General features: G+C 44.0%; 1 protein-coding gene across 1 annotated transcript in view; it reads left to right on the top strand.

The window, feature by feature from the left end:
• The window catches only part of LOC111151845 (solute carrier family 23 member 1-like), a 51,483-nt gene that overhangs the window by 19,744 nt on the left and 4,669 nt on the right, over positions 1-27,070 (top strand). The window contains 5 exon segments of the mRNA XM_022510058.1: positions 14,874-15,033; positions 20,966-21,147; positions 22,000-22,117; positions 23,203-23,359; positions 24,173-24,426. Coding sequence (XP_022365766.1) covers positions 14,874-15,033; positions 20,966-21,147; positions 22,000-22,117; positions 23,203-23,359; positions 24,173-24,426 — 871 coding nt within the window.

Below are 27,070 nucleotides of genomic sequence, written 5' to 3' on the forward strand. Positions count from 1 at the left end.
TCCACACCTCCCCTCTTCCTGCTCTCCACCACTACCCCCTGCCCCACCTTAATTCCCAGAGTTCCACACAGTGGCTCTGTTGGGCTGCCATCTGCTCGGGAAATCCCTCTCTGTGGCCCTCTCTGGCCCTCTTCTGCTCACCCCCTCACCTCAGACCTGTTAGTCCTGTGTCTTCTCCCTTTAACATTAATTGAGCATCTAGTCCAAGAACAGATCCGGGTTCTGTTCCGCCTGAAGCTTACACAGTTTTTGGCATCCTCTTTAAGGAAAAGGAATCCAGAAGTATGAATACAAAAGCATATGTGAGAGAGAATATTATTAACTTGGAAAAAATCACAACAAATCACAAATTTTGAAAAGTAAATAAACACCACAAATGCCGTAAATTCCAAAATACAGCATGGCGTTTTTATTATTCAACATTCTTACGGCACCCTATCATACTTCTCCCCCACATTTTATGCCTGCGGGCTCTTTTCTTCTTTAATTGAAGGTTGTGTACTCTTTGATCACCTCTTCATTTTATAAAGAGAAGGAGAGATCGTTCAGTCACTCCTCTAGCACGGGTTCGTCCAAGTTTGCTTGGAAATACTGCTAGCTGAGATACAGAAATGCTGCTGTAGATTTGTGCCCTGCAAACACAGAAATTCTGTTGTATTTAATTTCTATCAAAAAATTTTAAAATGAGCACTGCATTTATAAGTGTATATGGTGCGTTATTAAGTATATTCTTTTTTTTAAGAGTTTATTTATTTATTTGACAGACAGAGATCACAAGTAGGCAGAGAGACAGGCAGAGAGAGAGGGGGAAGCAGGCTCCCTGCCGAGCAAAGAGCCTGATGCGGGGCTCGATTCCAGGACACTGAGATCATGACCTGAGCCGGAGGCAGGGGTTTAATCCACTGAGCCACCCAGGCGCCCCTATTAAGTATATTCTTGAGAGGAGACAGCTTCCATCTTGACTGCATAGAAATGAGAACCAAATCTTCTCTGGCAGTTTGACATATCTGACGGTGGTCAGATTTTCCACAGACTTGCTTCTGGCACCATGCATTTCAGACCTTGTTTCTCATCCACCACCCACATATGTCAAATGCCAGGTGCAGTGGGACACATTCATAACATCATGTGACCTCAGGTTCTGTGCCCTCATGTCGTGAAGTAGATCGAGCTGGCATGGGGTTGGGGGTAGGAGCATTGCAAGAAACAATCATGACACCAAGGTGGCTAGAAATAAATTAAGTATCCGTGGGTGGCTTAGTGGTCTCAAGCCACGTAAGTACATCCTACCACACTCAAACTCAATTTATCCTGACTCAGCTTCCCCTTAGGCAGATCCTAAAAGTGCCTATGACCTTTCAAATGCCATCTGATGCAAGATTCAGGGTCCGCAAGGTGGCGGTACAGAGACAAGAGTCGTAGCCAAATGTGGCTGAAACTGTTTACTTTTGCGAAGTCGACAAAGACATATGGCTAGTGAACGCAGGGTAGGGACCCCTCCCCGGACTTTAGAAGGAGTCAGGCAAGTGAGAATCCCTTCACCAAAAGTCTCCATTTGACCTAATCTGTGCCAGGCCTGTGCTCAGCCCTGGGGTTGTGAAGGGAAATGGAAAACATTTCCTACAGTGGGCTTCTGGCCTGACCTGTCTGGGCAGAAAATGACTGGACAGGAAAACATTAATATCCATGTCTTCTTTGTCAATTATCTGAATTAAACCACACAGGTCTAGATGATACGGGGCTGGCCCCTTGTTTCCAGGAGAGGCTGACTGTAGACAGCATTCCGAGGACTATATTCACTCTCGGCATGGCCATTTTGCCTGAACCCAATCAAAGGCACTTTGCAAAGTGCTTCCTTTGCAAGTCATTTCCAGGCAATATGCCAAGGCTTAAGTTCTTACGATCTCTCCTGAGGAGTGGGACACACATGCCCACAGCGTTGGTGGGTTAGTTCCCTGCTCTCTCTTTCTTCTGTCACCATCTCTTAGAGCCAAAATTTCTTCCAGATCTCTCACCAAGGACTCAAAGAGGTACAGGGTTTGCTCTGGTTTCTCTCTCAGAACCCTAAAATGCAGATACCTTCCCCCATTTTCCAGGATTGGCCCTAGGAATGTAAGAGGCTGCAGTAGCATTAGGGAGACCTTGCAGGAACCTGCCTGGGGACCTGGGGACCCCACCCCTGTCCCAGCCCTGTGGAGAGTTACACATGGAAGAGCATTGAGCTTCGAAACTGGAGGCCTGAACCCCAGTCTTGGCTTCGGTGCCATGGGAACTTGGACAAGTCACCTACCCTCTTTAAGACTCAGTTTTCTCATCTATAAAGTGAAGGAGTTCAACTATACAGTGTCTGAAGGCCTCTTTGATCTCTGTTATGGACAGCTCTGATGTTGACAGAGAAGGTGATGAAGTGCCCTATTTTAATTGGATTACCAGTAGTAAAAGCACCTGTGGGCTTAGCCTGATGGTGGGTTTTGTGAGAAACACAAACTAATCAGGAGTTAGGATCCAAAGAACTTGAACTTACCCCTTCATTAAATATGCAGAGAAAGAGGGAAATAAAATTAGGAAGTAAAATCACCCTAATGTCTTTAGACTAAGGTGAGGGCAGGAATAAATGTGCGTTTGGTTCTACCCATGGAAATAAGCTCCCCTCCCCCCAGCTGCTGATGAGTAACTTCCTGAGACATTATGGGTTATAAAACCTAGCTAATAGTCTATGACTCAAAGGCCAAGTAGATCTGATTGCTGGTTATTTGCTGACAACCCAAAACAGGCTGATGTTACAATAAGATTTCAGAATATCTTAGTGATTAAAATGACATTAAATAATAAAAAAAATGATAAGAGATGATAACTGCTGCTCTTTTTTTTTTTTTTTAAGGGAGTGCACATGCAATATGGCCGGGGGCGGGGGGCGAGGAAGAGAGAATCTTTAAGCAGGCTGCACGCCCAGTGTGGATCCCAGTGCGGGGCTCCATCTCACTATCCTGAAATCCTGAGCTGAGCCAAAAATCAAGAGTTGGACGCTCAATGGACTGAGCAGCCCAGGTGCACCACTGCTCAGTATCAGAGCTCACAAGAACTGCGCCCAATGTGGGGCAGGCAGCTGTACTCCTTGGCAACATGGATAGCTGCTTCCCTGGTATGACCTTAGGGGTCTTAGGTGCATCCCCCCAGGAGCCTTCCTCACTTAGGCTGGTTCTATAGAAAGGCCATACCCACTGACAGGCATATGTAGTTATGCAGCCACTTTGCTCCTGCCCTTTTGACAGCCAGGTCTCCAGATGTACCAATGGAGCTCTGGCTGGAGCAGGAACAGTGGTGGCTTTGGGGGTAGAAGAGTGACCGGGCCATCCATCGCAACAGAGGAGTCCCGAAGACGGGGCTGGTACTTCTGCTTCCTCTGGGTTTAAGTTGAGTAGTTACCAATAGGGGAAGGCACATAATGGCATTTCCTTATCTGGTCCAGGGAGCTCTGTAGAAAATGAACAAAGTGCTCTATGTCCAGTAGGAAGTAGTTGGGACTCAAGAGTGCTCACTAATTCTTACAACACAGTGACCCTTTAAAACTCAGGAGGAATTCTTCAGTCCCCTCTTATAATCCTGGGTCTCTGCTCCCCGTTCTGATCAATTTCAAAGAAAAGTCCCCGTGACATCATCCTTTACCCACTCATTGGATTGACTCAAGAAGGGAACATCAAAATGATGACATGGGTGAGGTTGGATTTCAGCAGCTCACCCTCCAGACACATCTGTCCCCAACTGTTGACCACTTCCCCATTTACCCACAGGCTTCTTGAATTGCACATGTTCCAACCCCAAACCTTCTCAGGGCAATCATCCAGGTTCTCAAGTGCATAAGGCATATTGCTCTACCTAGAGGAGACTTCGTGCTTCCTTTCCTCTCTACCCTGGACAATATTTGCATTATTTTCTCCTGAAGTCCTCATGTTTCTGTGAAGAGGAACTGTTTTTTAATTTTTCTAAAGCCTAGAGAATTATATTAGAAAATGCACACAAGGAGCTTAGCTCAGTGCCAGGTACAGAAATTTATTTTTCACATCAAGAAAAGGATTGTACTATACACAAAATTTTGTACCCTCCCTCTCCTTTTTAATAAGTAAAAAATTTTAATTGTAAAAAACAGCTCTCTTCTTGCTCTTTAAACATATACAATGCACTGGAATATTTTTCCATTTTAGCAAACACACTTCTGCAATAGTATTTTTTTTAAAAAATGATCACTTAGTATTTCATTCTCTAGAATATATAATTATATTCTAATTTATTTAGCTATTTCCTATTAAAGAACATTTAAACTGTTTCAAGATTTTCACTATGGTAATAGCAGCCAATGTAATTTATAATTATGAGAGGTAGAAATTATATGTATACTGAGAATCATTTCTCTATTTGAAGACAGAAAAAGACTGATAGAAATTTTAAGGTTATTGGTGGGTGGTTTACATTATATATGAAAGGTATTTGTTATGTTTGTTATGAAAGGTATATTGTTATGTTATATGAGTGCTGATAACATTTATCTGGTTAAAAATAAAAAAAAAAGACTGGAACAAAATGTTAATCATTTCCAGGTTATAGAATTAGGGTGATTTAAATTTATTCTTTATATTTTTCTTTATTGCCATTTATTTTCCTTCAGTGTCCATGTATTACTTCATAACTGGGAAAAGTAACAACCATTTAAAATGTATTTTTAGAACAGTTTTGGGACATGTTTTGTGAGCCATACCCTTTGAACCTGTGCCTGAGAGCAAAAGTCCAGTAGGCTGCCTCTTATTATCTTGGAGGTGGGACTGAGAGCTATGGATGAAGGCCCCAGCCTTGAGACAAACTCTGGGAGCCTACAACATTTGCAACTTCACCTGCTTTCATCTTTGTTTCCCCAGTTCATTTCTCCATGATTGGGGTATAGCTCAGGGGTAGAGCATTTGACTGCATTTCTCCATGATCAGCATTAAAGCCCTAAAAACAAAGAAGGACAAGTATGTCTTTGGAGCAGAACAGAAGGGAGAGCTGGAGCAATGGCTCCCAATCCATCACTGGCTTTGGGCAGAGGGATGCGGTGGGACTGGGGTACTCTCAGAGTAGTAAGCAGTGATAGGTTTAAAGAAGATAGACAAACAGACTTCTCCTTCCTACCAGAAATCTTCCTCCCTCCATTTTTTTTTTTCTAGACTGAGGCAAACATTTCTTCCTCTTAAGCTGATTATTTAGGTACTATCCTCCAAATCTCTAATTAACACACTTCCCTTTAAGGTATTACTAATCAGTGTGCCAGTATTGATGTCTGAGGTCTCCTCTTCTTTCACAGACCCTCACTCACCACATACAAGCGGACTTCCCATCCTCTTATTCTTCTATGCTCCCAGCTTAGTTCAATATTCCGTGTCAACATTATAATTAATGACGATGATATTATTTGGAGCTGAATCATGTTCCCTTTTCCTGCCCAGATTTTTGTTTTCCCTGGAGTTTACATCTTTCTTGTTTCTAATATACTTAATTTTCTATGTACTTATTTCTAATTCAATTCTATACTCTTTGCTTATCGTCTAAATTTCTTCTTAATAATTTCATTCACAGGGCACCTGGGTGGCTCGTTAGGATAAGCGTCCAACTCTTCATTTCAGCTCAGGTCATGATTACAGGGTCATGAGACCAAGCCCCACTCCACACTCAACGTGGATCCTGCATAAGATTCTCTCACTCCCTCTTCCTCTGCTACTCCCTTCCTCCCCTCCTCATGTTCTCTGTCTCTTTAAAAAAAATTATATGAATAAAATATAAATAATAATAAATAAAATAATTTCATTCACATTACCTTCATCTTGATGAACTATCTCCTGGAACTCTCTGACTTTCTCTATTTTGAATGGTTGCTGTATATAACTGGTATACATTATATATGTCATCCTCAGATGCCCCTACATCCCTATCCTGGGAATTCCCTTCATGTCAGTTCACAAGTCTACGTCTCTTGTTCCCATATATTTTTCTTTTTTTGGAGGAACACAATAATCCAGTAGCTTCCCGAGAGAGAGAGAGAGAACGAGAACACAGGAGATAAATTTTGTAAGACTTTGTTTATAAGAAAGTATCTGGATTCTACTCTCACACTTGATTGATAGCTTAGCTGGGTATAGAAATTTAGGTTGGAAATAATTTTCTTTCAGAATTTTGAAAACATCATTCCATTGCTTTGTAACGTTCAGTGTGATTTTAAGAAAGCCAAAACTTTATGTAATCTCTCCCCCTTCCCCCAACCCAGAAGCTGGAAAAAAAAAAAAAAGAAAAAACTGCTTTATAATCCCAGTGTTGTAAATTTTTAAGTTATGTGTCATGGCCTGAGTTTATTTTCATCCATTATACTGTGTACTCAGTAATTCCCTTTAATATGCGAAGAGTTATTTTTCAGTTTGTTTGAGTTTCTTTCTCAATCTCCTTTTATTCACATGCTGGATTTCCTGGAATGATCCTCTAATTCTTTTACCTTTTCTTACCTATTTATAACTTTTTGTGTTTTTGGTCTTTGGGGAGGAGGAAATTAATCAACTTTATCTTCCATCATGTCTACTGAATTTATCTCTACTCTAATACTTCAAGAGATTTTTTTTTGTTTTCTGAATATTCTTGTTTTATGCATCCTATTCTTGTTTTATGAACGTAAGATCTTCTTACTTGCCAAAGATATAAATGAAATGAGAATGTGTTTGAAAAAGATTATCATCTCTTGGGGTCCGTGAGTGGCTCAGTTGGTTAAGCATCTGCCTTCAGCTCAGGTCATAACCTCAGGGTCTTGGGATTGAGCCCTGAATTGGGCTCCCTGCTCTTGGGGAGTCTGCTTTTCCCTCTCTTCTCTACCTATGCTCTCTCTCACTATCTCTTTCTCTCTCTGTCTCCAATAAATAAATAAAATCTTTAAGAAAATTATCATCTTCCTACAGGACAAGTTACTTTCATCTGTTTCTTTATTTGGTTCTCTGTCATCTAAGGTCCTGTGTTGTCTCGTGATCCTTGTATATCTGCTCATATTTAAAGGTTGGGTCTCAAAAGCTTGACTGTAGGTTCTGAGCCTGAGACTGGATCTTGTTCACTTTGGACTTCATTGCAGCATGATACATAGGAATGCCACATAAACCAAATGCAAGGGCCACCATTCACATTGTACTCTTGACATGTTGTCATGAATTTCAAGTATGTTTATACTTTTCCTAGCATAGTTGGGGAAGCCTGAATTTCAGCAACTTTATGCTTTTCCACTCAGGTTGTCCTATCCTCCAGAAAAGGGACTTCTAGCCTCTTGCCTGGAGAATAAAGGGCTGGCTGGAAATGTGCTAGAAGCTCAGTGGGAAAGTGAGCTGGATGTTTTAGTGTTCCGTGTGTATATAATAAATGAATCACCCCAGTGTTCAGTATGGTATCTCCACTTCAACTGTGCCAGTTTCTCTGCAGAATCCAAAGACCCTGTGTCTTGCCTTTTCCACAGAATAAACTAGTCTTCTGCCAAGATGGGGAAAAGACAGTTACCTGACTGGTTCTGAAAAAGACATTAAACCTGTTTTAGCTCCACATTTACTCTTACATTAAGAGCCAATATTCGATATGCTGTGAGTTTTTCAATGTAATGTCATTTACCTATTGCTAGCGTAGAATACTGATTCCCCGGGGGCGGTCAGATCAGTTACCACTATCAATCTACTCTCTATCTTTCAAAGATCTCCTGCTCAGATCTTATCTTGTGGTTTATCCCTCTAAAATATATTTTAAGGTCATTTTATTGGCGTTTCAAGAGAGGCTGATTGTATAATCTCAGAAGTCAATGATTTTCTTACTTTGCAAAAAAAAAAAATCCAGTACACATTAAGAATATTGAATCTTTGTATTTATTAATTGCCATAAACATTTTTATTGTGTCTTTATTTTTGATTAAGAAATTTTTGCCATATCAAAGCTTTTATGTTTCTTTGGTAAAATTTATTACTTTTTTCCTTTGCTATTTCTCGATCTACTTTTAGACTTAGATATCCTTTCTATATTCAATAGATAAGACAAATAATCACCTTTTTAAAAAAGTACTTATATGTGTGTTGTTTAGGCTTTTAAATTTAACTCTTGAATTTATTTGGGATTTATTTAGGTGTATTGTAGAAGTGAGTCCTCAAATTTATTTTTTTCTCCCTAAAAGCCAATTTTTTTCAATATCATTTGTTGAATAAATGAGAATCGAGACTATTCATTACATATTAAGTTCCTATATATCCGAGCATCTATCTGTTTCAGGGCTACTGTTTTCTGCCATTAATTTCTTAGTTGTGTCTTCAACCATTACCACACTGCTTCGTTTTTGGGGTTTTTTGTTTTGTTTTGTTTTAAGATTTATTCATTTATTTGAGAGAGAGAGGGGAGCATGCAGAGTGCAGAAGCTGATGACCCTGAGATCATGACCTGAGCTGAAACCTAAAGTTGGATGTTTAACCAACTGAGCCACCCAAGTACCCCCCACACTGTTTTAAAATTAATAAGTTTCTACTGTACTTTATTCAGCTGGGCATGCTTTCCTCATTATTCTTTCCTTTAAAAGTCTTTATAAGTTATTCTAATTTTTAAATTCTTCCAGATGAATTTTTAAATCATTATATGAAATAAAATATTCTCATTGGGATTTTGATTACATTTGCATTATATTTAAAGATTAACTTGGAATAAGTGACACCTTTATAATATCAATTTTTCTGTTCAAGGAACATGGTATATGCCTCATTTAGCTAAGTCATCATATATCTTCTATTAGAATTTTGTTTAAAAATATCCCAAGAGGACACCTGGGTGGCTCAGTTGGCTGATTGTCTGCCTTTGGCTTGGGTCATGATCCCAGAGTCCTGGGATCGAGCCCCACATGGGGCTTCCTGCTCATCAGGGAAGCCTGCTTCTCCCTCTGCCTCTGCCTGCTTGTGCTTTCACTCTTTCTCTCTAATAAATAAGTAAATAAAATAAAAATATCCCAAGTGGGGCTTCAAGGTGGCTTAGCCAGTTAAGGGTCTGACTTTAGATTTTGGCTCAGGTCCTGATCTCAGGGTCCTGGGATCGAGCTTAGTGTTGGCCTCCATGCTCAGGGTGAAGTCTCTCTCTCTCTCTCTCCCTCTCGGTCTGCCCCTCCCCTCATATTCATTCTCCCTCTCTCAAATAAATAAATAAATCTTGAAAAAATATTGTCCCGAGTTATTCTATAATGCAGGTATATCATCTGTTATTTTTGACCATACTCAACAATTTTCACTTGCTTCTTAAAGGAAATTTTTCCTCTAAATTCAGAGCAGGAAAACATTTCCCCTCTTCTGCAAGATCTTTTTCAGGCCCAAGTCCATGAGTTTTCTGTTTATTCATCACTTAACTGGAAGAGATCTATGTAGTCATAATGTCTAATGGACAAGATCATCTATGACCATTCTCTCTTAAGTCCCAACAGACACTAAGTCTGACTTTTGAGTGTTCATATTGGTCTCTGCATTTTCCAATTTCAGCAAGAATCTTGCTAATTCAGTATAGTCAGCATCCTCACCTTCCACATCTGATTGGGTTCCTCATTCTCTACCATCATTCAGGTGATGTCTGATCACCCTGGCCTGCCTTCAGCAGGATTTCCCCACCTCCTATCTTATCCCTGATGTTTCCTCTTGGTAATTTTCCAGCCCCTGACCCAACCCTGCTCCTGGGCTGAAAATTTCCACCTTTTCTTATGGTATTCGAAATTAAGCCTGATCATTCTCCCCTACTACAGAACTACATTGTAGTCGTCTCCTTGAATAAAGTCACTGGAATGTCTTTAACTAGTGTCATGAATACATTTTTCTTCAACAGGAGACCTGAGAGCTCAGAGAGAAGGGTGGGAGTTTATCTTCCCACTACTTTCAAAAGGGTAGATATTTCTGTTTCTGGGTTAAATTGGGACTACAAAGAGAGGAGGAAAAATGTCTCCTCTAATCATGAACATAAACTCTAGTTTGTTCTTAGCTCATGTCTTGTCATCAGTTGTTTTTATAACAAACACATTGTTGCAATTTGGCGGGTGACTCAGCCTTTCTCATCAGGGCTTCCCCACTTCCGAGCTGAGCCCTCCTACCGCCACTTGCCCTCCCCACCCCCAGCCCCCAGTCTCCTCCAGCACAAGAAGTGCAGCGTCACTTCCCTGAAGGGCTCTTGAGATAACCTATGTTATCTTTATAATATCTATATATACTTTATCTTTATACTTTTATACTTTATCTTTATAATACTAGGTAAACGTAGATGTTAATAGTAGCCCTGGGGACACATTCCTCTGGCTCTGCCAACCCAATATACCTGTCCTATAAGACATGTAATATACAGATTTTGACGTTTAACCTTTTCTTAGGAAACTGGCAAATCATTGTTGTAAAGAAGAATGGCAGGGCATCTTCTCTTCTTCAGACTCGAGCATCCACATGAGAGAGCGAAGGGCGGAAGGAGTAGGATGCCCTGGGGTAGTCTGCCCACATTTTATACCGGATGTTGTGAGGACAGCGATGGAGAGTTGCAGCCAGATCCCACTCTGAGCCCAGCCTGGCTCTTCCTGTAAAGGTTCATGAGGCTGGGTATGTAGTGAGTGGGGCTGGGAGGAGGAGAGGAATAGCCGGAAAGTGAAACTGGGTGGTCTGAGTATAGAGTGGTAGGTCCTTACTATATTGTAATATAATTGTAAGTCCCTTAAATCCTATTTGACACAAGGTGACGTGTAAATGTTCAAAGTAATACATAGCGTGTTGGAACTTGTGAGACACGGTCAGAGCACCTCTTTCAAAGCAAATGTAACAAAAACAAGAAGAACCAGGGAAGGGGGACTGCTGGAATAGGTCCAACAACACTACTAGAGTAATAAGCTTCCAAGTGATGAGTAGATGCAACAGAAGCAACTCCATCCCAACAGACACGTGTTGTGACATCATACGAAGAGAGCTGTGCCTCAGACATTAACCCTTAAATGTTAACACAAGCCCCTACAGTAGAGAGATTGTGTCTGTTTTAAGAACTGGATCAGTAGTAAAGTGGAAGCTTTGGAGCTCCGTGCAGGTGATGCTGTACGACCTGCAGGGCTGAGTACAACGGGCCACAGAGCAAGGGGATAATTAACGCAAAGACACAGCCTTGGACCAGCCTGAGCACAGGAATTCCAGCAACACAAAAGAAAACAAAGGATGCAGAAAAACAAATCTTAGAGAACCCACCTGCAAGAGTTGGGAATGGCAGACAACGGTTTTTAAAAAAAAAAAAAGCCCACAATAGAGCATCTATAAGAGAAAACACAAAAGAAAATGTAACATACACCACCTTCTCGGGAAGTACCCACACATTTCTGAGGGAGTCATAAAGTAATGACAATAACTGCTGTCTGCTGAGGTCTTCTGGGCCCCAGGCACTGGCCTCCACATGTATACATATTTAATCTTCACGGCTACTCCCTGGGGAGAGGACTCTTATTTTGTCAAAGACGACACTAAGGCTTGCAGAAGTTGGGCAGCATGCCTAGCTAGGTCACACAACTGATAGGAGGTAGAGCCGGATTTAAACTTGCCGTAGGTGTGTTCCTGCTCTTTCTCATTATCACAGGGCAGCGAGGAACCTGGATGAAGAGGGAGGAGCCCTGAGCACTCCTCCTGGTTAACTCTATGACCTCAGGCCCAGATCCTCTACCTATACAAATGACAAGACCAAGCTGGATATGTTTCAAGAGGCTCTTCCGGATTTAAAATGTTCAGTTGGTTCCAAATCAACAGTCTATAGTTTATAAGAGAAACATGCAAGTCAGAAGGCACATGTAGAATAATAGTGAATCATACTCATGTGCAGATTTTAAAAATATAGAGGTTGTCATCATGGTAGTAGATAAAATGAATCAGGAAGTTGAAAAGAATACAGACATGCATTAAAGTCACCACCAAAGGTAAGACATACATAAAACAACAAAAGTCTAGAATAGTACTGAGTGCACATACCCTATACACATACTGGGGACATGCATAAAGGAAGAACTAGCAGAAATGCAAGGTGTATATGTAGATCTCTCTCTCTCTGTCTCTTACCTATATACCAAAAGAGTACTGATAAGAAGTTACATCTGGGGTGCCTGGGTGGCTCAGTCCATTAAGCATCCAACTCTTGGTTTTGGCTTGGGTCATGGTCTCAGGATCATGGGATCCAGCCCTGCGATGGGCTCCACACTCAGCAGAGTCTGCTGGAGACTCCCTCTCTCTACCTCCCCCTTTGCTCCTGCCCCGGCTTGCACTCATGCACTCTCTCTCTAAAATAAATAAAATCTTAAAAAAAGTTATACCTAATAAAATGGGGATGGGAATGGGGCAGAAGGAATAGAAAATGGAACTGGAAGGTGTAAGGATAAAATAACAAGGGAAAAATTTATGGATACATTGTGTGAACCTAAAGGTAGAACATGATAATACGCTTAGACAAATAAATGGAAAAAAAATTCATCTTGCTTTTGGACATAAAAGATATTTAGCAATTACCAAAAGGCAGAAAGTCCATGTATCATATTATCCCAATGACATGTAATCATCTTGGAAGAAAATAACATGAACAGGATTAGAAAGGAGCTCAACTGCTTGAAAATTTGGAAATGCTCTCTTTAATGATTTCTGAACTGGGGACGAATTCCTGTATATAGTAACAGAAAACATTTTTTTTTTTTAATGAAAAGAAAGCTCACTATCCTAAGAATTGTTACAAGTATATTTTGACTGTATCCAAACCCTATGTAATGAGCAGACAGTTTATAGAGAACAGACATTATATCACACGAATGAGTGCACATCTCTCCTAGCTTAATGAAATGCAAAATAATCTTTGTTAGGGCTTCATTCCATGCCAAAAAAACAAAAGGGTAAGTCCAATGTTGGCAGGTTTTTGGGGGCGCCAGGCTCAGCGCTGGAGGGATGGGAATGAAAGGTAATGAATCCCTGCCCTTGTGGAACCCAGTAGAATGGACATGGCAGGCATGGCAGACTGTACGTGAGCATCGTCATGAGGTGTTTAAAGTAATCCTTGAGAGGAAGTTATTGGAAGTGGTTATTTTGTTAGTATGAGGCTGAGATGTGTGTCCCTAGAATGTAAATGGGAGTTTGGTTTCACTCGTCGTGGTATCCTCAGTATCATGGCAGCCACTGCCCACCAAGAGCAGATCCTCAATAGACACTTGGTGAATGAGTGCAACGTACGTATGGAATTACAGCAAAAAATTACAATGCAAGTTGTTTCATGTCACTCTGGTTATATCCATATACAAAGGTTTATATGTTCACTTTGAAAGCTCAAGGGGATTTTTTAAAGATCAAAGTAGAGCATGTTTCCCTTCTCTGTCAAGATAATTAGAGTCATGGGAGGCCTAGGTAGCCTAGTCGGTTGAGCAGCTGCCTTTGGCTCAGATCATGATCCTGGGGTCCTGGGACTGAGTCCCGCATCGGGCTCCTTGCTCGGCGAGGAGCCTGCTTTTCTCTCTCCCTCTGCCTGCTGCTCTGCCTGCTTGTGTTCTCTCTCTCTCTCTGTCAAATAAATAAATAAAATCTTTTAAAAAAAGATACTTAGAGTCATAATTTTTAAATTGAGAAAGCATTCACACATACCCATACCATCCCCTGTATATTCCTGCCTCGTGTGGGCGATGTATTCTATTCTACCGTGGAACCTTGCGGGTCTAGACTTACAGAGGTAGATCAGCTGTCCTCCACCCTGGCTGCACACTAGAATCCCCTGGAGCTTTACGTACACCCCGTACCTGGGCACAGTCCTAGACAAGCCCACCAACTCCTCTCAGGCTGATGCCCAGGCATCATCGACTCTCACGTTCAGCCAAGATACCAAGGCCACTTAGGCAGCCGAACTCTTCCATCAAATTTACATTTTCAGGGGGTGCCTGGGTGGCTCAGTTGTTAATCATCTGCCTTCGGCTCAGGTCATGATCCCAGGGTCCTGGGATCGAGCCCCACACTGGGCTTCCTGCTATCCCTCTCCCACTCCCCCTGCTGTGTTCCTTCTCTCTCTGTGTCAAATAAATAAATAAAATCTTTTTAAAAAACTATAACAAAATTTATATTTTCATTACATAGGATGTACTGAGTCATTCTCAAGAATAATCCTCCAAGAGGTTTTTGTGAAATTCTGAGTATACCTTTCTTGTATAGGGTGTAGCAAAATGCTGGGATGCCTCTGTGCCACCCTTCCCCAATATTAATGTCATGGGTGGGCAGACTAGGCTAGCCCAGATAGCCTCTGATCTAATAAGAGAGGCTTGTTGGAGGTTGACTTATCAGGCTGCATTTACCTCAAAGGGAAGAAAGTTCTAGAAGTTCTCAGAGGCCAGAGGGAGAGGCTGAGCAGGAGTCAGAAGGGCCTGGATGGAAGGAACTTGCCCTGATAATTGACCTAAAAACTATTCTGTCCATGTGATAAAAAGGAAGCTTGGAGGTCAAGGTCTGGGATTGCTGGTCATTTTGAAGACACAAAGGAGTCTGGCAGCCCAAATTTTAGGCTGTGCTTCTCTTGGTGGGAGAACTCCCCGTGGGAGCTGTGTTTTTATCCTGGGCTCTGGGGAAGATTCTCCGGGACCAGGGTAGACATGTTATCTGTCCAAGGTTTGGCAGGGTTCCTGGGTCTGACTTGGAGCCCGGCAGGAGTGCCCTGTGTACTGAGACCAGCTAGGTCATGGATGGCCTCTAAATCAGGCTAGGGGTTGGGATTAAAGAACCACCACTGGGCCCAGTTTCAGACCCGTGCTAACAGATCTTGTGGGTAACTGCTTCCTTGTCCCCCTCCTCCAGGCTGCCCATTCTCCAGGGCGGGACGTTTGCTTTCGTGGCACCCTCCCTGGCCATGCTCTCCCTTCCCGCTTGGAAGTGCCCTGAGTGGACATTCAATGCCAGTCTGGTGAACACCAGCTCTCCTGAGTTCACTGAGGAATGGCAGAAGAGGATCCGAGAGGTAATGGGCCAAGGGGAGGTGGACTAGGCAATGTTATACTACAACGATGTGCTTGATAAACTTGCTCTAGTTCTGTTTTTCTCTTGCCTCCTTCCAAAGTCTGCCCTTGTCCCTTTATAAATGAACCTTAAAATTTTAATTAGGACATATAGAAAATAACACGATAAATTTCCCAAGCTGAACTTGCTCCTGTTACCAGCAACGGGAAGGAAACAGATGAGTTTCCATAGATGAGTTTCGCTTGGTTTTGAACTTTCTTTTTTTTTTTTTTTAAAGATTTTATTTATTTATTTGAGAGAGAGACAGTGAGAGAGCATGAGCGAAGAGAAGGTCAGAGAGAGAAGCAGACTCCCCATGGAGCTGGGAGCCCGATGTGGGACTCAATCCCGGGACCCCGGGATCATGACCTGAGCCGAAGGCAGTCGTCCAACCAACTGAGCCTCCCAGGCGTCCCGGTTTTTAACTTTCTATACAGAACTCCTCAGAACATACTAGTTTGTGTCTGCCTTCTTCATTCACCATGATTTTTACAAGAGTCTTCCCCCCTTTTATATGTAGGGGTAGACTCTTCATTCTCTTTACTGAGTAGCGGTCTGTTACATAATTACGCAGTAATTTACTTCTCTATTCTGCTGTTACCCAAACTGTGTTTAAGGGTAGTTTCCAGTTATTGGCTGCTATAGATAGTATTGCTATGGATGTCTGTGTACTTGGTACTTTTAGGTGAACATATCTATGTATTTCCACCGAACAGACATGTAGGAATGGGCTGGCCGAATCACAGGGTGTGTGTGCCAGTCAGGGATTGCTGGAGGAGCGGAACCAACGGGATGTGTAGAGGTACACGCAGGAGGAGATGTGTTGTAGGAACTGGCTCACGTGGTGAAGGAGGCCAGGAAATCCTTGAGCTGTCTGCTGCAGACATCGATGTTCATGCCGGTGGGCAATCTGGGCGGCCAAGTCTTTTTCACAGTAGTCTGGGCCGGGTCCTCAGTTGCAGAATAGGCAAAGCTCAAACCAGCAACACCGTGAATACCAGTTTTTAAAAATACAAAATCCTTCCATACTCTGTGAAATGTCAGGCTTGGGCAGACTGCCAGCTCTGCGATGGGCCGCACGCTCTCCTATTCTCCCACCAAAGGCACACGTGCCCATTGCTGTTGACAATCTGGACCACCGTGGGCAACACAAGCGCCTTCAGACGGAGATAGGGATTCTGTTGTTTGGGGGCCCCATGTGCGTGGTTTGTAGCCCAAGGTATCAACTTGTAGACCCTCATGACTACATTCGAGGTCATACTTCCTCCCTCTTTTTAAGACTCAGGGGCATGCATCACCATGAACCACCAGTATTTGAGATTTAACTATAAACTCCTATCCCACACAAGGTAAAATTTCAACAAAGCTTTGTACGATCCACTTGTCAGACCGAACTGCTAGTCGCTGGCCTTGCCCTGAGCCCACAGGGGCAACCCTGGGCATTTATGCGCGTGTGTAGTATCACCATAACTCAGCCCACAGGCTGCATTTAGACTTGCTTTCTTTTTCCCACCAAGGGCCTTCTGTGGAAGTGTTAAATACTCTAACAGCCTCCCCCTTTCTCCATTAGGTGAGCAGCACCCATGCTCTCTGAATTCAGGGACTCACATGGTGAAACTCAAGTCTTTGTTGCTTGAATTAGATTACCTTGTGAGGTAATGTCTGTCCTGGGTGGGAGCGACTGTCACTGGCTCATGAATCCTAGGAACTCCTCCTATGTAACTGCCTTTTCTTTGCCTGACCATAACTATTTCCTTTATTTTTTAAAAAGATTTTATTTATTTATTTTTGAGAGAAAGAGTGTGATACAAGCGGGAGGAGGGGATGGGGGAAAAGCAGGCCCGCATCTGAGCGAGGAGCCCGATGCGGGACTCGATGCCAGGACTCTGGGATCATGACCTGAGCCAAAGGCAGAAATTTGACTGACTGATCCTCCCAGGAGCCCATCAGTATTTCCTTTAATCAGTAAATGTTCCTTTAATCAAGCAAAAACTTGAATGTCTTTCTGGCCCTACTCAAGATACGGTTCGGGTCTCTGATCAGAGCTACTGATGCTATTCACTAGTGGTCTAATTCCAAACAGGGTGGACTAGTTAGTAATGGTCTGTGAAAGGGAGGCGATGGAGGAGCTGCGCCAGACCCCAGCCTCACCCGAAGCCCCATGGCAGAGCGGAAGCTCCCGGCTTCTGACAGGGTCCGTCCTCATTCAGTGTGGGTTCTGTGGTACCTCAGGGAGCACTGAGCTGTGAGGGCAGAGGACATCCATCTGAGCCAGACCCGTGAATGTCAGCCTGAACCTTCTGCGGTTCTTCTTCCCTTTCAGAAGCAGCCTTTTTGCACACACCTGTGCTCCGAGAAGCCAAAAGTGCTCAGTCCCTCCATCACCCCCTCAAGGCCCTGTGCTTCCTTTTTATCTCAGGTTAGACCCAGAGTTAGTTAACAAGGCTCTTGAATCTTTAAAGAACACTCCCGTGGGAGCTCTGGACCAAGATATTCCCTAAGAATTTCACTTGTCAAGCTGGTGGGTCCTGGATTTTTTGCCAGATACACTGGCCAATCTCAGATGCCACGTGTTGTAGTGCCTTCTCCAAATCAGGCTATGCTTCTTCAGGAAGCCTGGTTTTATGAGGCCGTTGACAGAATGAGTCACAGAACACGTGCACGGCTTGTGGGTGTTTGTCTATTTGTTTGTTTTTGCTGTCCCCCCGGGGAGCCCATATTTGGCTTCATTAGATCCAAATTAAAACCAAGCAAAGAACAAGAAGTGGGGGTTCCTCACCCTCCTCTGCTAGAAGCCAGGGAAGGAAGGTTTCCCTTCCACGCAGACCAGCTAAGCTCTGAATTTCTTCTGCAGGAGTCTTTTGCCTGCACAGTATCCAAGAAGAAAGATCTGACGCATTCATTTGTCTCTTCTCCTACCTAAGCACGTCTGCTCAAGTCTTCCCTGGGTCCTAATGAAGCATCTGCCTCCAGCCCTATCATAGCACAACTCACAAACCTTCAGCGCATTTGGAAGCCATTGCCTTGTGTTTCGAGGACACCGGGCAAGAGTTCTGGAAAATAATTTCCCTGGGGCTTGAACAGTATTAATAGTGAGGGAGGTGTTTAGGGATATGGGTCATGCTGTACCTGTGTTAAACATATGACCCCAAGTGGCAGAGATACCATATTCTCTTTAATCTTTATTGTTTATTTTTCGATTAGCAATAATCGCGCCTTGGATAAACCTCATTGGCTACAATACTGCCACTGTGCAAAGCTTATTGTTTATTTTTGTGTTTATGATATACAGAGTCCTTTAAAGTCCTTTAAAGGAATATGAAAACTTCGGCTCTGGGAACAAATCCAGTCCGAGGTCTGTTTTTTTTTTTTTTTTTTTTTAATATTTTATTTATTTATTTGACACAGAGAGAGAGAGAGAGAGAGAGATCAAGTAGGCAGAGAGGCAGGCAGAGAGAGAGGGGGGAAGCAGGCTCCCCGCTGAGCAGCGAGCCCCATGCGGGGCTAGATCCCAGGACCCTGAGATCATGACCTGAGCCGAAGGCAGAGGCTTAACCCACTGAGCCACCCAGGCGCCCCCTGAGGTCTCTTTTTTAACTGCTCACGCACTAAGAATGGTTTTTACATTTTAAAAGGTTGTTTAAAAAAAAAAAAAAAAGAAATGAAAATGTGGTAGAAAGCACACATGGCTCACAAAGTCTAAAATATTTACTATCTGGCTTTTTATAGAAAAAGTTTGCCAACTCCTGCCCTGAAACCCAGGGCCCAGGGTAGGGATTCCTTTTGTCCTAGGACAATAGTCTCCACTATTTTTTTTCCCCACGTTATCTCCAAGGGTCTGACACAGTGAGCCAAACCCGGATCCTTATCTGTGGTAGTTGAGCTCCATCTGCTGGTCTGATGCGTTTCACCAGTGCTGGAAAGTCCGAGAAAGTTCTTGCAAATTCCCACCTCCTTTCATTAATTGGATTGATTGGTTGAATTCACGTAACTAGGCTATTGGAACTTAAGGTAGCGTCTCCCTGTTCAATTGAATTGTATTTATCCACACACATCTCAAGGACTGAAACCACTGGTGGTCAGCACACCACATATGTCTCATTATACTAGTCCCCAGTGAAGGTGATGCAAATGCAGGACCAACAGGAAGGTTGTTACTTACTGGGCTCACGTAATGGGGAAGTGAGAGTCAACAGTGAATCTAGTTTAAGGACATGGTGGTAGCAGGAAGAGTAAAAAACTGGGAAGAGAAGGCAAGTTCAGTTTTCAACACCTTAGACCAGTTCAAACTTCACCTTTCAGTATCATGGTAGTTTTTATGTACCTACTTATGTGTCCTTAGATATAAGTGAAATGAGTGATAGCAATGATAGAAGGAATGAGAAGGAGGGATTAAAATTATTTTGTTATTATAAGGTGCTCAGACAACCCATGAAATGGCATAATGTTCTTTGAAAGTGGACTTGGATTAGTTGTAAAAGTACATTGCAAATTCTAGGGCAACCACTCAAAAAAGTAAAAAAAAAAAATTAGTGTAACTGGTACACTAAAAGAGGAGAAAAAATTGAACCCTATGAAATGCTCAATTAAAACTACAAAAAGAGAGGAAGACAAAAATAGGAACAAAGAACCAAGGTCAGCAAGTAGAAAACAGTAACGAGTATGGTAGATATCAACCCAACTATGTAGTTGAATGTCAGTGGATTAAATATACCAACTAAATGACAGAGACTGTCAGAGGGGATACAAAATACAGGTGACCTAACTATATGTTGTCTGTAAGAAGCCTATTTAAATGAAGACACACATAGGGGCGCCTGGGTGGCTCAGTCGGTGAAGCGTCTGCCTCGGCTCAGGTCATGATCCCAGGTCCTGGGATCCGATCCCTGCTCAGCAGGAAGCCTCCTGCTTCTCCCTCTGCCTGCTGCTCCCCCTGCTTGTGCTCGCACTCTGTCTGACAAATAAGTAGATATCTTTAAAAGATAAATATAAAGACACACAGAGATTGAAAGTAAGTGGTTGGAGGAAAATACACCAGGCCAATACTAATCAAGAGAAAGTAGAAGTTGCTCTGTTACTTTCAGAAAGAGCAGACTTTAAAATAAGGAAAAGTTTTCAGGGATAAAACGGAGTGCATAACATCCAAACTAGGAGAGTAAGAAAGGAGCCATTAAGTAAATTCAGTCGGTCCAGTCGAGTAGGGGTTGGCAAACTACAGTCCAGAAACGAGATCTGGCCTGCTGCTTGTTTTTATATAGCTCACAAGTTAAGAACGGTTTTACACTTTAAGTGGTTGGAAAAGAAGACTACGAATTCATGATGTGTCAGAATTATATGAAATGCTAATTTCAGTATCTACACATGAAATGTTATTGGAACACAGCGAGGCTCATTTGTTCACAACTTGTCTGGGAAAGTTTCGACAGAGGCCATATGGCCCTTCCAGCCTAAAATATTCACTATGTGGTCCTTTACAGAAAAAAAAAATATTTTTTTTTGCCAACTCTTGCAATAGAAAGTGGGAACACAGAAAAATAAGGCAGCAAGAGGTTCAACACGCTATGGAGTGACGTTAGACATCACCACCATGGTCACCATGACCAATAAATACTTTTGAAGGCTATTTCCAGAAAACCTTCAAATGAAGTGAACATGTCCAACAGGTAGATGGAAATCCAGAACTGGAGAGAGGAGCAAGAGCAGGGCTCTCCTTGCCTCCTTCACTCTGGGATTCAGCTTTGATCCTGCAGTGCCTCTGAGGGTGCCCCCTTTGTGGGGGGGAGCAGGTTGAGAGGTGGCCTGTGCCCCTGGGTCTGCCATGATGGCCCAGGCTGGGCTGAGGTCCACAGTTCCTGCAAGCTTCAAGGTGTCTGAGCTGTACTTTCTCTCTCCAGTTGCAGGGCGCCATTATGGTTGCATCCTGTGTCCAGATGCTAGTAGGATTCTCAGGCCTCATTGGGTTTCTCATGCGCTTCATTGGCCCCTTGACCATCGCTCCGACCATCTCCTTGGTGGCCTTGCCTCTCTTTGATTCTGCGGGCAGTAACGCTGGGGTCCACTGGGGGATTGCCGCCGTGTAAGTACTCCCTGGGAATGGAATGGCAGCTCAGTTCTTTCCGGTGGAAGATCACCCGGTAAGAATAATATGTTCTGGATATTGGCAAACTCTTGTGTTTTACAGATACCACAACTATTTGTTACATGATTAGTCCTCAAAAACAAGGAGTTAATCATGGGCAGTATGTAAGAATACTTAGTGTCGTGTTTACAAAATATTGATACTGCGGGTCCTCTGCCTGCTCGGTTTTCATTGAGCCAATCTTTGTAGACCTCTGGCACCTGGGAAGGGTGCAAAGACAGGGCTCCAGCTCTCTCCATAATCTTGTAGTATAGGAGAGAGAGGAGCCTTGGGTCTAAGGAGCTGTGACACCAGGAGACAGTGATAAGAATCATAGAATGCCATGCATGGTCCAGGGAAGGGGGCCATGACAGCCAACTGGAAGGATCAGGAAGGCTTTAGGGAAAGAAGAGGCCTTAGGCACTTCCACAGAGCCTCGAAGGGACTTGGGGTTGGCACCAGACACACTCATTCACGCTGCTGTGATGGTCCGATCACGAGGACTTGCAGAATGACCTGGGAGAGAAGACAGTCTCTGACTCTGGCCTCACTCTCTCCATCTGCTGGGATCTGTCCAGCAGCTGACCCACAGAGAGGAATAGTCCCCCTTCCCAGTATTCCTCTCCAGCCACCAGTAGCTCTGAAAGGGAACAACCCACCTTCTCAGGGATGGGACCTACCTCCTTGGGGACCCTCCTGGTGTGGCCCCTGCCACCCCCTTCCAGAGATGCGTGGTGGCTCAACTTCCTGGACCCTTGCTCAGGACGAGCCCCAGCTAGCCAGCCTGGGCGTGGTTTGTTTCTGTTTCAGGACCATCTTCCTCATCGTACTGTTTTCTCAGTACCTGAAAAACGTCGCAGTACCTGTGCCAGCTTATGGAGGAAAGAAGTGCCACACGTCTAAGTTCTACCCGTTTCAGGTCTTCCCGGTAAGAAGCACTCCCCACGCTTCTGGTAAGAAGCACTTCCCTTCTTAGTGGACTCGCCCGGAGGGTGAGGGTCAGGGTCAGCCTCTTGCACTCCCAGAAGGTCCCCAAGGCAAATGCTTCCCCATGTGCAGGTTTTCTCCTCCCTGACCCCCACCCCTCTGCTGTACAAGGAGGTCAGGGGGAGCCCCGCCATCCATGGGAACACTCCTCTGCTTTTGGTGTAATGCAGTCCCCATTGTTCATGAAGCTTCTCACCCCAGAGCAGAGAACTCTGCCCTAGGTTGGGGCTCTGGGCACCCGTGTGGGACAGCCTTGTCATACATTCCTGGGGCCATCCCCATAGCAAGGTTCATGGCTAATTATACAAAACTGATGACCTGGTTGCTCAGATCAAGGTCTTGGTGGCTCTTGGGTAATCTGGACTCATTGCAATGGGGCTGGTCCCTCCCTTTTCAGACACTGCTCTGCTGGATTTGCATCTCGGTGTGAGATCTGTGTGGCTGCCAACCACACAGTATGTTTTCAGCTTTAATTCCACTGTGAGCTACACTTCACATTGTAAAAAGATACTTCCACATCTCACTGATCCCTCACTGCCCTGCAGTCTGGTGGTCCTACCATTCTGCGTGCACAAGCCTTACTCGGGGATGTTGCTAAAAATGCACCTTTCTGGGACTCTGTCCCCAGGGATTAAATATCAGTAGAGCTTCAGGCTCTGCAGCACACTGATTGTCATTCCATTGTACAGACGAGGAAACTGAGGCTCAGAGAGTTTGATCCAAGGTCATGTGACCAGCCAATGGTGGAAAGAGAAACAGACAATAATCCTTCTGACCCAGGCCATGCCCATTTTGCTAGACCTTTATGCCTTCATTTGACCCAAGGTTTTTCCACAGTTTGTTTCCTACATTCCTTAAATGCGCTAATGATGACACAGATTGCTGTTGGCATTGGAAGGGCCCGTAACCCAGCATTTCCTCATTTCACAGAGCTTCCCTGACCTCCCTCCCAGGCCCAGCACCTCTGGGAGGTGTTGGCAGGGCCTGGGGCCCTGGGCAGGGTAGTGAAGGGGGCTCCCTCTGCAGGTGCTGCTGGCGCTCTGCCTCTCGTGGCTTCTCTGCTTCGTGCTCACAGTCACCAACGCCCTTCCCACGGCCCCCACGGCCTATGGGCACCTGGCCCGCACTGACACCAAAGGCAATGTGCTGAGCCAGGCTCCTTGGTTTCGCTTCCCTTACCCAGGTAATGAGAAGATAGGTCCCCTTTCTACCAGGGACACGTGTTTTCCAGTACTGTCCGTGGGGTCAAGGGCACTGAATGGAGAGTTGACTAGAGGCAGGGGATGGATCTCCTCCAAAAGATCTGACAAGGAGGAGCAGGCCCTAGGGGGTCCATATGAGACCCCTAAGAGAAGAAGGAGACCCTTGGGTTGTCTTAAGAATCTTCTGGGGATGTTAGACCAAAGGCTCCCATTCCGGGACCTTCCTCTCCTCCCCTTCTCCATGTTACTTAGAACCCATGGCCTGAGAGCGGGCAGATCAGAGAGGTCTCGACCTTCTAGCCGGAACTTTGGGACTCTTCCTGGATTAGTTGGATTCTACCCAAGGGAGCCTTAGCCTGAATTAGAACATTTGTGGGAAGATGAGGTCAAGACCATCCCTTAGCCCACTTCTGGTTGCCTTTCCCAGCACTTTTGGCTCAGGTGTATTAATAACCAGGTTCCAGGGTGGGCTGGCCGGGCCCCATGGACTGTGGAGCTCCTGCCTCCCTGAATAAGAATCTCTGCTTCCAAATGCTTCAAGATCTGCCCAGGAAGGGGCCCCGCTGCTGGCTGTTTTGGTGCAACAGTGCCCGCAAGGTCTGGGTGTATGCTTGCCCTCAGGGAGGAGTGGTGGGGCAGGAGTCCATGCCAAAGCCTCTGGACAGTTGTGGGGTTGGGAGATACACTGCCGGGTCTTGCAAGCTTCCCAAAGACCCCTTCCGGCACAGAAGTTATTTTGGGCGCAGCAACGCATGGTCTTCTGGATTAACATTCCCTCTGCATCGCTCCTGCAGGACAGTGGGGCCTCCCCACCATCAGCCTGGCTGGGGTCTTTGGGATCATTGCAGGGGTAATCTCCTCGATGGTGGAGTCCGTAGGCGATTATTATGCCTGTGCCCGGCTGGTGGGGGCCCCCCCGCCTCCGAGGCATGCTGTCAACCGCGGCATCGGCATCGAGGGTCTCGGCTGTCTGCTGGCGGGGGCCTGGGGGACAGGCAACGGCACCACCTCCTACAGCGAGAACATCGGGGCGCTGGGCATCACCAGGGTAAGTCCGCCAACAGTGGCTTCAGGCCGGGTACCTGCATCCATTATGCCCCTGTGAGTCTCTTTGCAAGCAACTCAGATGCTTATTTGATTGATCCGGAGCTCATATGTCCAACACGGGGCTCAGGGCCTAAAATAAAAATATTGACGGGGCTGAGTTTCCGTTAGCTTTGAGGCAAGCCTTTTTTCTTGTTCCTTTATGAGGATTACAAACACAACCAAAATATTTATTTTGACGTGGTAAATCCTTACCACATGTCTTGTCACGAGGACATTTAAATAAATAAGCTCTTAGATGGGAAAGAAAAATAAGCAAAGGCAGGATCTGCTACTTTCTTACCACAGCAGTTGCCACTAGAGTGGGGAAAGATACTTAAAAAAATACTTTCCATTGTGGTTAAAGACATACAACATAAAAAGTGAGATCTGCAGCCACCAAACAAGTCCTTATTCCCCTTTCTCCCCAGCACCTGTCAACCAGCATTCTAGTTGCTGTTTCTTTGATTTCGATGACTCCAGGGACTTCCTAACAGTGTAGGCCTACAGGACTTGTCTTTTTATGACTGGCTTATCTCATTTAGCAGAATGTCGGGACTGTCGGTGGACGGATATACACCGCATTTCGTTTATGCCTTGTGTCTGGATTTCATTCTAGCTCCTCTCTGTGGCCCTTACTGCCCTTTATGGTAGAGCCTTGCCTTGGTCTTCATCATGTCTGTCTCCGTCCCCCCGCACTCCAGACACACGGATTTTCCTTCCCACCTCCTCCCCCGCAGCTTTACTGAGATATACTTGACTATACTATAATATTGCTTAAGTTTAAGCTGTAAATGTGTTTATTTGATACACTCCTGATTTGCCACAGGATGACCATGAGCTAACACTCCCATCATGTTACATAATTATAATTTCTTTTTTTTGTGGTGAGAACACTTAAGATCTGTCCTCTTAGCAACTTTCAAATGTGTAATTGGGAGGCCTGGTTAACTGTAGTCACAATATTGTACATGCAGATCCCCAGAACTTACTCATCTTTTAACTGAAAGGTTGTACTCTTTGACGAACATCTCCCCATTTTCTGCACCCTGAGCACCCTGGTAACCACCACTCTACTCTATATCTGTGAATTTAGCTTATTTATTTATTTATTAAAGATTTTATTTATTTATTTGACACAGAGAGAGAGAGATCACAAGTAGGCAGAGAGGCAGGCAGGCGGGGGTGGGGGTGGGAAGCAGGCTCCCCACTGAGCAGAGAGCCTGATACGTGGCTCAATCCCAGGACCCTGAGATCATGACCTAAGCTGAACACAGAGGCTTAACCCACTGAGCCACCCAGGCGCCCCGCTTATTTATCTTTTTACTTATTTTATTCATTTGTTCATTTGTTCATTTATTAATCCATCTATTAATTAATTAATTAATTAATGAGAGAGAGAATCTTAAGGAGACTCCATGCTGGCATGGAGCCCAAGGCGGGGGGGGGGGGGAGGGGCTCGATCTCAAACCCTGAGATCATGACCTGAGCTGAAATCAAGAGTTGAACCCTTACCCAACTGAGCCATCCAGGCACTCTGATTTTAGCTTTTTTAGATTCCACATAGGAATGGTATCGTAAGATACTTGTCTTTCTTTGACATATTTCACCTAGCATAATGCCTTCAAACTCTGTCCATGTTGTTGCAAATGGAAAGATCTCAGTGTTTATGGCTGATTAACATTCCACATATATGCCACATTTCTTTCTCCACTCATCCATCATTTAGGTTTTTTCCATACCTTGGCTCTTGTCAATCATGCTGCAATGAACATGGGCTGCAGATATCTTTTCAAGTTAATGTTTTGGTTTCTTGACATAAAGACTCACAAGAGGAATTGCTGGGTCATCTGGTGATTCTATTTTTAATTTTTTGAGGAAAAGCCATGCTGTTTTCCATTGTGACTTTGCCAACTTACGTTCCCATCAATAGCACACAAAGGTTCCCTTTTCTGCACATCTCTACCAACACTTGTTATTAATCTTTTTTTATGATAACTGAATTTAACAGATGTGAGGTGATATTTCTTTGTGGTTTTGATTTGCATTTCCCTGATGATGAGGGATGTTGAGCATCTTTTCATGGATCTGTTGGCCATCTGGAAGTCTTCTTGGGAGAAATGTCTATTCAGTGTCTCTGCCCATTTTAAAAATCATTACTGTTGTTATTATTGAGGCATCCAAATTCTTTCTACATTTTGAATATTAATTCCTGATCAGGTAGCCGGTTTACAAATATTTTATCCCATCCTGCAGGATGCCTTTCTATTTTGTCAAATGTTGCCTTTGCTGAGCAGAAGCATTTTAGTTTGATGGAGTCCCATTTGTTTACATTCGCTTTTGTTGCTTATACTTTTGGTGTTACCTCCCAAAATGCCAATACCAATTTCAAGGGGATTTCCCGCTATGTCTTCTTCTAGGATTTTCATAGTTTCAGATCTCACATTTAAGTCTTTAATACACGTTGAGTTAAATTTTTTGAGTGGTGCAAGATAGAGGTCTAATTTCATCCTTCTGTATGTGGTTCTCTGGGTTTCCCAACCCCATTTATTGATGAGAATATCCTCTCCCCCACAATATGCTCGGCTTTCTTGCCAAATATTAGCTGA

The sequence above is a fragment of the Enhydra lutris genome, unplaced genomic scaffold (genome assembly GCF_002288905.1).
Source record: "Enhydra lutris kenyoni isolate GAN:26980312 unplaced genomic scaffold, ASM228890v2 scaffoldscaffold27, whole genome shotgun sequence".
Taxonomy (NCBI): domain Eukaryota; kingdom Metazoa; phylum Chordata; class Mammalia; order Carnivora; family Mustelidae; genus Enhydra; species Enhydra lutris.